The sequence below is a fragment of the Piliocolobus tephrosceles genome, chromosome 13 (genome assembly GCF_002776525.5).
Source record: "Piliocolobus tephrosceles isolate RC106 chromosome 13, ASM277652v3, whole genome shotgun sequence".
Classification (NCBI taxonomy): Eukaryota; Metazoa; Chordata; class Mammalia; order Primates; family Cercopithecidae; genus Piliocolobus; species Piliocolobus tephrosceles.
The window spans coordinates 14,065,183-14,078,743 of NC_045446.1; the positions used below are offsets into that span (position 1 = coordinate 14,065,183).

The window sequence follows — 13,561 nt, forward strand, 5'->3', positions numbered from 1 at the left end:
ACTTGGACTCAACTCTCTATTAGCCCTTGTATCTATTATTTGAGTTTTTGTTTTATAGAGGATTTTGTTTTCTAGAGAATACACTTAGCATTGGAATTTGAGGGTTATATTGTGTTTACATATTCTTCCATATTAAAGGTTACTGACCTGCTTTCCAAAGCCATCATAGTAGTTTGCACTTCCAATAACAGGGGATGAGGATTCCATTTATTTTATGTTCTAGTCAACGCTTGATATTGCCCCACTTCTTAATTTTTGTCAAAATGGCAAGTGTGAAATTGTATCCACTGTTTTAATTTGCATTTCCATAATTATTCATTAGATTTAACATTATTTAATATTAATAATGTTCATGAATAATTTCAAAATATGTAAGTTTTCAATTATGATGTTTCTCTAATTGTCAATTTGCTACTGATTTTTAACTTAATAACACTGTAGTCAGAGAATGTTACCTGTATGACCCCATTAAACATTTAAATTTAAGTTTTTCACAAATCAAAAGAGTGCTTCAAAATTATACTAGAAAGATATCCCCTAATGACACCATTTTCATACTATTCTTGCTACGTGCATGACAGATACCATACATAACCTCAGTTAAAACCTGAGACAGGTTTACTATCCCTGTTTTACTGATGAAATAACAAGCACAAAGATACTAACACAGTTTATAGGTAGCAGAACCACAATCTAAAAACAGCAGTGTGACATCTAAGTCCATGCTCTTAGTCACTGACTTATGCACAGGATTGTAATTCCATTAGCGATATGCTAACGTTTCCAAAGTGTCTTTTAAATAAAAGTCCCTTCCAAATGTTCTTATACTTCTTTTGTTCTCATAAGAGCCTGATACACAATGAAAAGTGTAGTCATCCTCTTTTACATGTGGAAAAACTGATGCACAGAATCATTGTAGTTCTTTTTTTTTGCTTATGCATTTTTTTAAAAACATTTTTTATTATACTTTAAATTCTAGGGTAAGAGCCAAGGTTAATCAGGGTTATTTCCTCTAAATTGGATCAATATTTTGCTTGGCTCTGTGTTCAGTGTGGATACAAGGTAGTTTATTTCAATAGAAATTGGGATAACAACTGACTTAGAGATTTATGCTCTTTTTTCCTGCAGATGCTAGAATCACCAGTGCAATGACTGAGGAAAGGAACAGTACAACAGTTACAAAGTTCATTCTCTTGGGATTCTCTGAATTTCCAAAGCTCACTATTTTCCTCTTTTCAATATTCCTAGGGATCTACCTCCTGACAGTGTCCTGGAACATGAGCCTCATCACTCTTATCAGGATGGACTCCCATCTGCATACACCTATGTACTTTTTCCTTAGTAATCTGTCGTTTCTGGACATCTGCTATGTTTCCACTATAGCCCCCAAGATGCTCTCAGACTTCTTCAAGAAGCATAAATTCATCTCCTTTATGGGGTGCAGTATGCAGTACTTTTTCTTCTCTAGCCTAGGTCTAACTGAGTGCTGTCTTCTGGCAGCCATGGCTTATGATCGATGTACTGCCATTTGTGAACCTCTGCTCTACAGGGCCATCATGTCGCCCACCCTCTGCATGCAGATGGTGGCAGGATCTTGTATAACTGGATTCTTAGGCTCATTTATCCAACTCTGTGCTTTGCTTCAGCTCCATTTCTGTGGGCCAAACGTCATCAACCATTTCTTCTGTGATCTGCCCCAGCTGCTGATTCTATCCTGTTCTGACACCTTTTTCTTTCAAGTCACGACCTCTGTTCTCACAGTGATCTTTGGACTCACGTCAGTTTTAGTTATCATGATATCTTATGGTTATATCATTGCCACCATTCTGAAGATCACCTCAGCTGAAGGCAGAGCTAAAGCTTTCAACACTTGTGCTTCTCACTTGACAGCAGTGATCCTTTTCTTTGGCTCAGGTATCTTTGTTTATATATATCCTAATGCTGGTGATTCCCTGAGCCAAAACAAGTTGGCATCAGTCTTATACACAGTTATAATCCCCATGTTAAATCCAGTGATCTACAGCTTGAGGAACAAGGAAATCAAAGACGCCCTAAACAGATGGAAGAAGAGAATCTTCTCCTGGTGTTATGGAATGAAATAATGGAATTTGTTTCAGATGTGTAAATAGTGTGGGAAGAACAGCTAAACATTTATTTTCAACTCTCCTAATTGTTGGCAGAATTGCAGTTGCTCCTTATATAAACTCAGGGCTGGCACAAAATCAGGCAAATGCATAAAAGGTATCTTCAAATTTAATAAACATTCTTTATTAGTTGTACTCTAATAAATCAATAGGCCAGGCAAACCACAAGTATTTTTTGTAGCTAGTTGTGGCAATGGGACAGTTCACCTTGAATATTCAGTTTCTATCTAACATGGCACTACCTCAAGAGCCAGAGATGCTATTACTGGTCAGGGCTTCCAGGAGACTAGCAAGTCTTCTCATAGCATCTTATTTTAGGTAGAAGAGGGATTACTATTAATACAGAGAGATCTTTTTAAAAATAATTTCCCAATTAAGCTAAAACTCACATTTAACCTATTCTTTCACCTTTGGAAATTTTGGATTAATTTCTTCATTTATGCATTTGTCCGAAGCCAAATATTCATATCAGGTTAAAGGCTTGCTAAAGTCACACAGATGAAATTTGTTGTAACAGGAATGCTTAACATGTCTGCTAAGTTGAGATTTGGTTGACCAGTTTTCTAGCTAGGTATTCCTAGACAATTCCTTATATGTTATTCCTATACTGTCTTTGTTTTTCCATCTTATCTCTACCATGACACCAGAAAAGAGAATCAGAAATTGGCCCACTGTTGGTGACATAATCTAGTCCCTGATTTTTGCATTTCCAACTGTCTTACTATTAACATTTTTGGCTTGTTTAATAGGCCAAGTCGCTGTTACAAAGTTGTTTTTCCAATAATTAACAAATAGGAAGTGGTTGGTAAAATCATCCATAAAGAACGGAACCTCTGGGACCACAAGAAAGTCTGAATTTGGCTGTTTCCCTTATAACTTACTGCAAGATACAGAGGAATACTGGAGGATTGAGATTTAAAATACCAAACAAGGAAAGGAAGCTGAGGCAGAAAGCACACTTCTGTTGTTTAATCTTCTGGTAGGATTCTGACTTCCATAATCTTAGGCCTGAAATCATGGAAATTTTCAAGAGATTATATCCAGTAAAAGGTATTTTGTATATTCCCCCCACCTCCCTCTGTATTCAGAAGGGAAAATTTCAAATCCCCATGAGTGTTCAGTTGCTAAAAATCTTACAGCAAACCTTTTAGATAACTGTAGGCACTACAATGTGAGAAGTTCTGCTTCTAATAAATACTCCATATCCCTGTGAGTAGAATCCAACTTCAGGGAGCTTGGAGATGAAAGGGAAAGTTATTTCGGAAGACAACTGATTTACAGTTATCGGATAGGATTTTGTTGAGAAGTTTGAGATGGGGTTGCAAGGCTAGGTTTCATGTAAAGTTTTTTGTTGTTTTTGTTTTTTGTTTTTTGTTTTGTTTTTAGCTAACTCTTTTTAGTGACCCCATTGAGACCTCCTTTGGCTTCAGTTTAAAACAAAGGATATTAGCTGATGACTATACTGACATTGAGAGAGAAGTAACTTCCTAAGTGCCATTCATTTCATTTGGTTGGGTGTTTAATGCTTTTATGGTCACTGATTATTAGAATCTCTGAAGAGAAATACTACTTGGAGTTGATATCACAATGAGCAGAAATGCTTTATTATGTAATATTCAAAAGCTCCTTAATTATGAAAAAAATAATCTTCAGAAAAGAATGTTGTAGCCTTTAAGTCAGAAAGCCCTAGCTCTACAGAAGACCAAAATAACTTTTATTTTGATATTCAAATCATCTGTAGGATATGGGTGTATAGGATGCATATCCCCGTGCAGAAATTTCTTATGAACAACAAAGGTTCAGAGATTAACTGGTCATAACAGAGGTTCATAAATTAAAGCCAAATTCTTGGGTAATATCATATATTTCTCTTTTTGTAACTACTCGTGATTAACATTTTTGTATTGGTGATGTATTTTTTAAACAAAAAATGTACTTTATGTGGTGTACTACGGGAAAATTGTCTGCATATTTCAATTATATTCTATAATATTTTATTGGTCTCTAGGCTGCTGCAGAAGCTTAGCACCATGGCTGGGAACAAAAGGCCCTGGATATGAAACAGTAAATTCTGTGTTTTAAGAAGTTGCATTTTCCTTGCTGTGTTAATAGAAGAGGATGGGGTTTAATATATTCTAGGACTCTGGACATAGGCTAAACACTCCTGACTCAGCACTGATTGCTGATTGGCAGTTCTGTTTATCACTATATATCTCAATTAATTTATATGCAAAATTTGGAAAATGATTTTATATATGCCTATATCACATTTTGCATTAAGTGCTCTAATAGTTTATTTTTGGCACAAAAAGATGGAAAAGTGAAGATAATAGTGGAACTTTCAACAGGCCCCTAAGTTTTCTAGGTTGAGCCACATCCAGGTAAGTAGATCAATGGATGGCTATACCTATGCAAAGGCTATACCCATGCTTGAGCAGGGTTAGCACCTGGTACACAGGGAATCAATATACCTGTTTTTATCTGAGGACATGATGACTATGCCCACTGTAAAAACAAGATCTGACTTGTTTTACAAGATATTCTTTCTACAAGAAACTCGCTTCACTTATAAAGACACATATAGACTGAAAATGAAGGGATAGAAAAAGATAGTTCATACAAATGGAAAACAAAAAAGAGCAGGAGTAGCTATACTTATATCAGATAAAATAGATTTTAAGACAAAACCTGTAAAAAAAAAAAACCAAAGAAGGTCACTATATAATGATAGAGGAGTCAATTCAGCAAGAGTACATAACAATTGTAAATATGTATGCACCCAATGCTGAAGCACTCAAATGTCTAAAGCAAATATTATTAGAGCTAAATAGAGAAACAGACCCCAGTGCAGTAATAGTTGGGAGTTCAACACCCCACTTTCACCATGGTACAGATTATCTAGACTACAAATGAAGAAAGGAAAATTAGACTAAATCTGCACTATAGACCAAATTGACCTAAACTATAAAATACACAGAAATTAAACAATCTGCTCATGAATGACCATTGAGTCAATAAAAAGAAGTAAATTTAAAAATGTATCACACACTGGGGCCTATCATGGGGAGCGGGGAGGGGGGAGGGATTGTATTGGGAGTTATACATGATATAAATGATGAATTGATGGGTGCTGACGAGTTGATGGGTGCAGCACACCAACATGGCACAAGTATACATATGTAACAAACCTGCACGTTATGCACATGTACCCTAGAACTTAAAGTATAATAATAAAAAAAATAAATAAAATAAAATGAAAAAAATGTATTGAAACAAATGAAAATGGAAGCAAAATGTACAAAATCTACAGGACATAGCAAAAGCAGTACGAAGAGGGAAGTTTATATCAATAAACATCTACATTAAAATTATAAAAGACTTTGAATAAATAATCTAACAATGCATCTCAAGAAACTAGAAAAGCAAGAGTAAAATGAATCCAAAGTTAGTAGAAGAAAATAAGTAATAAAGATCAGAGGAGAAATAGTTAATTGAAACTAAGAAAACAGTACAAAATGTAAAAGGAAAAGTTTGTGCTTTAAAAGATAAACTAAATTGACAAAACTTTATCTGGACTAAGAAAAAGGTGAGAAGACATAAATAAGTAAAATCAGAGATGAAAATAGAGATATTATAAATGATATCACAGAAATTTAAAGGATCATTAGAGACTATTATCAGCAACTATGTGCCAATGAATTGGAAAACGTAGAAGAGACGGATCAATTTCTAGACTCATACAACCTACTGAGATTGAACCATGAAGAAATACAGAACCTCAATAGACCAATAACAAGTAATGAGATAGCAGGAATAATAGAAAGTCTCCCATCAAAGGAAAGAACAGGACCTGATGGCTTGCATTTTCTTTGCTGTGTTAGTAGAAGAGGATGGAGTTTAGTAGCTTCTATTCATTGCTAAATTCCACCAAACACTTAAAAAATAAGTAATACCAATCCTACCCAAACTATTAAAAAAAAAAAAATCAAACATGAGGGAATACTTCCAAATTCATTCTATAAGGCTAGGATAATCCTGATACCAAAACAAGACAACGACACAACATGAAAAGAAAACTCTAGGCCAATATCACTGATGAACATAGATGGAAAAATTCTCAGCAAAATACTATTACACCAAATTCAACAGCACATTAAAAAGATACTTTATCATGATCAAGAGGATTCATCCCAGGGATGCAAGTATGGGTTAACATATGCAAATCAATAAATGTGATACATCACATCAGCCAAATAAAGGACAAAAAACATACGATAATTTCAATAGAGAGTGAAAATCATTCCATAAAATTCCACATCTCTTCATGATAAAAGTTCTCAACAAACTGGGTATAGAAGGAACCTACTTCAACATAATAAGGTCCATATACAACAAACTCATAGCTAGTATCATACCAAATAAGAAAAAAATGAAAGCCTTTCCTCTAAGATGTGGAACAAGAAGAGAATGCCCACTTTCACCACTTTTATTCAACATAGTACTGAAAGTTCTAGCCAGAGCAATTAAACAAGAGAAATATAAGGCATAAAAATTGTGAACAAAGAAGTCAAATTATTCCTGTTTGTAGGTATATAATCTTATATTTAGAAAAACCTAAAGACTCCACCAAAAGCTATTCAAACTGATACATTTAGTAAAATTGCAGGATACATAACCAACATATAAAAATTAGTAGCATTTTTATATGCCAACATTGAAAAATCTGAAAAAGAAGCCAAGAAAGCAATCCCATTTATAATAGCTATGAATAAAATAAAATACCTGTAAATACACTTAACTGAAGAAGTGAAAGATCTCTACAATGAAAAATGTAAAACACTGATGAAAAAAATTGAAGGAGGACTCAGATAATGGAAAGATATCTTATGTTCATGGATTGGAAGAATCAATATTGTTAAAATGTCAATACTACCCAAAACTATCTACAGATTCCATGCAAACCCTATCAAATTACCAACAACATTCTTCATAGAAATAGAAAAAATACTAAAATTTATATGGAATCACAAAATACCCAGAATAGTCAAAGTGATCCTAATCAAGAAAAACAAAGTTGGAGGTATCACATTACCTGACTCAAATTATACTACAAAGCTATAGTACCAAAACAGCATGGCACTGGCATAACAACAGACATATAGACCAATAGAACAGAATAAAAAAACCCAGAAATAAATACATATATTTATAGTAAATTTATTTTTGACAAAGCTACCAAGAACATACATTGGGGAAAGAGCCATTTCTTCAATAAATGATGCTGGGAAAACTAGACATCTATATGCAGAATAATGAAACTAGCCCTCTCTTACCATATCCAAAAATTTTAAAAAATGGATAAAAGACTTAAGTGTAAGATCTGAAACTATAAAACTACTAGAAGAAACTATTGAAAAAATGCTTCAGGACTGGTTTGGACAAAGATTTTTTTTTTTAGTAAGAACTGAGGAGCATAGGTAACCAAAGCAAAAAATGGGCAAATGTAATAACTTTAAGCTGGAAACCTTCTGCACAGAAAAGTAAACAATCCATAAAGTGAAGAGACAACCTGTTGAATGTTATAAAATATCTGCAAGCTATTTGAAGAGAAAATCTCTTACAACTAAGAGTGCCATATATCATGTGGAGAATTAATAAAACCAGTTTAAAGTAGATTCAAATATTAAATCTATAATATGTTCTATAAGACTCTTAAGCAATATTTTATTTTTTTAAGCTGAAGACCACCAACTTTATAAAACCATTTTTGCTCTGAAGGCAAAGAGAGGAAATTGACAATTGTGAAAAAATGAATTTTACCAAGATCATTTTGTCCATTTTTCAGATAATCAGTTTCATCTCATAACAAAATGACTATGTAATGATTAATACATCTCTCCAAAAAACCCAGGACAGTAGAAATAAACATCTCCTATTAATAAATGGGTAAGAAGGCATTCTTTGGCATCCCCAGCCAGGCGTGACTGCTTTTAAATCGATTGTCTGAACCTATTGATGAGCACCTTAAGAAGAATGATGTCTTGAGACTTTGATCAAAGATATAATGTAGGCAGTGCACAGAGAGAACATGTTGTTTTCTCTGTCTTCCTGCCTCATCTGGCAGAGACAATTTCTAGACTAATTTTAGATTTTCAGTACTAATTAATGATTCAGTAAAATAAGCAGATACTTCATAACCTATAGCTCTCCCTCCTCTTTGCCCCTTTTCCCTTCCCCAAATCTTCAACATCCACATAGACTGAAGTGTCCTTTATTTGTCTGGATTTTTAAGACCTCCCATAGATGAGGTATTTCCCACCATCTGGGATGCATCTGGGCAGCCCTTTCCAGTGAACATCCATCAACCTAACTGCCTGGCTCCAAGCCATACCTGCCTCTCTTCCTTGAGATTGAGCCCAGCCAACAAAATGCCACTTTCAAGATCAAGCAAGTTCAGGGTGACTGTATTTTTCCCAAGTCACATCACCTCTGGATAATTTTCAGAGCTATTTTCAGGGATAAGTCGATGTTGCAATGCACATCAAGTTAATTGAGTCAATTGGATGCATAATTCCCAATGACTCCATGCTTGCCCATATTCCTGGTCTCAGAAAGCTTTTTAAAGAAAAGCTCAGGGTGAGCTCTCTCAGCAGGGAATACCACAGCATTGTGGCTTCCCAGAAGTGGGTTTACCCCTTCCATCACTCCAAGCAGGATCAAAGAATCAGTCTCTTCAAAGAACAGACAGCAGGCACTATGGGTGGAAGACCACAGATGCCCTACAGATGTGGTTGGGCAACTATTTTCTAGGTTTTACCAGGCTAGTTTATAAGTCTATTTGAAGACTGAGAATGATTTTAGAGAACACCTTCTTCTATTTACACTGGAGACAGTAAAATAAATAAATGAATGTTTACATTATTTTCAATGAGTGAAAACAGCTACTTACAAAGACAGACAAGACCGGCTTTAAGCAAAAGTATAAAATTCTACAACTTTGTCCTCTGTGCCACTGCCTCCCTCGTTAAGCCCCTCTCATCCTGATTCTGGGTTCTTTGTTCTTTCCATTACCACTTGCCTGTGTTTTCATGGAGCTGTCTTTTCCTGTGACTGAAGGCGTCAGCTAGATTCTGGCCCTGCCAATGACTGGCTGTGATCTAGTGAGCAGCCAAGGCAGAAAACAACTGCCTCAGAGCATCTCTCTCTGAAAAACACTGAAGTATTTGCTTCAGCCTCAAAATCTGGTCCACTTGCCCTAATTTTGAGGATTCCTTTGCTTGACATTGCCAGCTACTCTTCCTACTTTTCCATTTTCTTCTCTCCTTTCACTGCTACACTGGCATAACTTTCTTCAATACCTGACCTTGCTGCAATCCCCTCTGAGCCCCTGTCTGAGACTGATGAGTTCCGCCCTTACAAATCTGTTGAAACTGTGCTGGTAAGACCACACCTTCCCTCGTTCTTGCCAAATCAATAGCCCTCTGTTCATATTTTTCCCCCTTGAGTTCCGTGTCATGTTCGCTAAGTATCACCGGGTGGTGACAGACTTGAGGATCAGGATAAGGAATCCGGATGTCATCAGGCCATGAATGAACAAAAAAACTAATGAAGGCTCTTGAGCAAAGAATGACATGATTGGATTTGTACTTTACGGAGGTTCACTTGCAGGTTAAGGAGGAAGGATTGAATTGGAGAGAGTGAAGGCAAATTATTAACAATCACTTTAAAATTGAGTGAGTCCCCACTGACCCCCAAAAATTGCCTGGAGATAGAGACGGCATGAAAGAAGGATTCTATTGATTCTATAGATAATTAGATCTGTGGATAAGTAGTATCAAAGAACAGGAGAATTCATGCTGAAGGTGGGCGCAAGGGAGGGAGGAATTGTAAAACACCACAGTCTTTTCTTCTAGTTTGCTATCCTTACACCCTTCAGTCCACAATAAGAAGTGAAGAAAACAGAGGTTTCTTTAGGTTTCCAGGATTTTTTTTTTTTTCACAGTAAAGATTTAATTACAAACTACTGCATTGGCCATAGTAATCACTTCCCCAGTATCTCACCTTAGACAGAGACCCCAAGAATGCAGGCATGATGCCCAGAGCTGGGAACGTGAGGAGGGGGTATAATTGGTTTAACTTCACAGTAGGAGACTCTGGCCCTGGCAGAGGAGAAATTGATGGAGTTTTGGGTGGAGAAGGGAAACTGTAACATATTTTTCTTGTCTGGATGCAAGTTGAAGAGTTGCCAACATCAGCAGGGTGTGGCCACCATCTTTCACAAATCCTTGAAAGAAGCTGCAGTGTCCTGTGGGTTTACACAATGCCCACTTCTTTCTGTTTCTTGTGTGTTCCTCCCCAAATCGAGCCCCAAATTATTTTTGTAAATAAAGACTTACTGGAACAAATTCATGCACATGCATTTTCTTATCACCTACTTTTGTGCTATAATGGCAGAGTTAGGTAGTTACTGTAGAAACCACTTGGTTGCAAAGCCTAAAATATTTACTAGCTGATCATTTAAAGAAAATGCTTGTCAATCGCATTCTAAAAAAGTCCTAAAATGGAGTCTCTCTTTGTCACCCAGCCTGGAGTGCAGTGGCTCAATCTCAGCTCACTGCAACCTCCACCTCCCGGGTTCAAGCAATTCCCCTGCCTCAACTTCCCTAGTTGAGGGAAGGGATTACAGGCGTGTGTCACCAAGCCCAGCTAGTTTTTGTAGAGATGGGGTTTCACCATGTTGGCCATGCTGGTCTTGAACTCCTGACCTCAGGTGATCCACTCGCCTCAGCCTCCCAAAGTTCTGGGATTACAGGTGTGAGCCACCGTGCCTGGCTGCAGCCAATCACTTCTCATTTACCTGTGTCATTAATCCAGATGACAATGCAATCAGATTGTTTTCCTTAGAGAGATTCATGGCTTTGTTTAGGATATGAGTAAACAATATTCAGGTGGTCTCTCTGAGTCAATATGATGTCCCATACCGTCAAATAGGTAACCAGGGAAAAAGTCAAGTTCCTTAGACTCTCTAATATGCCTCTTCCCCCACCCCCATCCTGAAGACTGCATAGCAAGCTCAGCAAAGCTGAGAGCTGATACACATTGAGCTCCTGTCTGACCTTGTAGAGCTTTACATGGAGGATTGCAGCCAATCCACTTAGCAACTGCATCTACTGTATAGAGGAAGCTCCTATTTGTGCTTCACAGTTAGTAAGATGAGGGCTTAGGGAAACTTCAGGACTTGTGCAAAGTTACCTACTGGACTAGAATGTTGTCTATATTTCAGTTCTGAAATCTCTATTTCCCATCCATATTTGTCATTCTAGCAGTTGAGATATTTGAGTGACTAGCAAAGCAAAAACAAAGTCTAGAGACTGAATAGACTCACAATCCAGGCTTTGCTTTTAATCTTATATTGAGATTACCAACAAATAGAAGATGCAATAGGAATATTTCAATAGAGGACCCAAAGCTCTCAACTCTACACAATTCTGTGATGGAAGAACCACTTAAAGTGCTTTTTTCATCTTAACTTACTCATGGTTATTTCAGGTTGAAAGAAAAATGGTGGCAATTTTTACTTTGCTTTAGCTCAAAGTTTATCTGAATATCGCATGGTAAAAGGAAAAGATTGAATGTGAGATTGGTTTTATGTTACCGAATAATGTAACAAATTTAGAAATATGAAATCTGCCAGTAGTTAACCTAGAGAGACCAAGCGCAGTTCAGTCTTTTCTTTTGTTCAAATCTTCCTCAAGAAGGAAGTCACATGACAGGAAGATGTGGAGACTGAGAAATGAGGACATAAGAGAAATTCCACTGTGTGTGTTTCCAGTCTTGTGTGTGCAAAGCTCTTTATGTTAAACCATTTTCAGCTGAAGGAAAATGTAAGGGGAACTTTTTAGGTTAGGCTGATGTCATTTGGAAGCCTGAAGGCAGATGGGCAGGGGAAGTGAGTTGGTCCTAACGCTCAATCCTTGTAGAGCTTAGCTTGGAGGGCAGATGGAGAGGGAACAATAGCGCTGAGGGGTCAGTCTGTCTCCTAGACTCTTCAAATGATGAATAACAGATGCTCAAGGAGTATTTATTTAATGATTGATGAATTAGGCTTTCACTAGAATGCCCTGGAGAACTGTGTTGAGAATAATGGCAAGGCAACTTCAGAATAAAGTGAAAATCAAGGGTATGACTGCTCAGTTATGTCTGCCATGACATGGAATACGAGTGTGGAAGCCTCTTCTCGTCTCGTCTCGTCTCTCCTCTCCTCTCCCCTCCCCTTCCCTCCCCTTCCCTCCCCTCCCCTCCCCTACTCCCTCTCTCTGTCCCTCCCTCCCTCTCTCTTTCTTCTTCCTCTTATTTCTTTATTTCTCTTTCTCCCCCCTCCCTCCCTCCCTCCTTCCTTCCTTCCTTCCTTCATCTGTCCATCCATTCATTTGTTCTTTGTTTCTTTCCTTCCTTCCTTCTTTTGAGACCGGGTTTCAGTATTTTTTCCAGGCTCACCTTGAACTCTTGTGCTAAAGGGATCTCCTGTTTCAGCCTCTTGAGTAGCTGGGATGACAGGCTCACACCATCACACCATCACACACCATCACACCAGCTCTCTGTAGTCCAGTCCACCTCAAATCACTAACATGTGTCCTCCAAATCTAAATTTGCAAAAGGCAAAGAAAAAAAAAGGAGCAGAAAGGGAATAAGTGAGGATGAGAAAATGCATCAGGGAAAGTGAAAGAGAGAGGAAGAAAAAGAGTGCTAATACAGAACACAAATGAAATGGCATGGGCCACCAAATTCTGGCCTAGCTTTTAATGGGAATATGCAGCATTTCACATGGGCCTTCTGTTTTCACCCTCCAGATTAAAAGGAATCATAAAATCACTATGTTCTTATTTCTATGCTCAGTACCCAAACAATGCTCGTGGAAAGAACAGCCTCTGAGGGGAAGGAGCTGGCAAGGCAGCCCTTAACACATCAGGTTAGGAGTCAACTGTTCAGAAAAGAAAATACTGGCAGGTTGTTCACTGATACCTTCCATATTTGTTATAACAAAGTTTATTCCAAAGTTTATAAAATCCATAGTTCTCTGATCCACTTAGTGATTCTTTGACTATCAGTTTTCACACTGGTCTCCTAGATTCCTGCTGGAAGGGAATTGTCCCAGCAAATGTAACTAGACATTTCTCCCCATTTTAAACCACAGGTGAAAGACAGAAATAGGAAACACCTGGACTAGTTCCAAGTCCACACAGGACTGAACCTCAGACATGAATCATGGTTTGACTCTGTATGAGATGGTGTCAGAAGGTTGTATGTGATCAACCTGAGAGAGAAAGCAGGTGTGGCACTTCCCTCTTGCCTCTTTTACGAGGAAGAAAAATGGCTCTTTTGCAATGTAAATGCATAATTTTTGTAGACAAGATGCC

General features: G+C 37.3%; 1 protein-coding gene across 1 annotated transcript; it reads left to right on the forward strand.

Annotated features, from left to right (window-relative positions):
- The first annotated feature begins 1,148 nt into the window (after window positions 1-1,148).
- On the forward strand, window positions 1,149-2,102 carry LOC111544780 (olfactory receptor 1440-like). Its single transcript, XM_023215438.1, has one exon. It carries the CDS (start codon window positions 1,149-1,151, stop codon window positions 2,100-2,102), a length of 954 nt encoding a protein of 317 aa, XP_023071206.1.
- Window positions 2,103-13,561: the final 11,459 nt, after the last annotated feature.

What these genes read in the sequence shown, in the direction of transcription:
- LOC111544780 (XM_023215438.1), top strand. Translation starts at nt 1,149, where the DNA reads ATGACTGAGGAAAGGAACAGTACAACAGTTACAAAGTTCATTCTCTTG.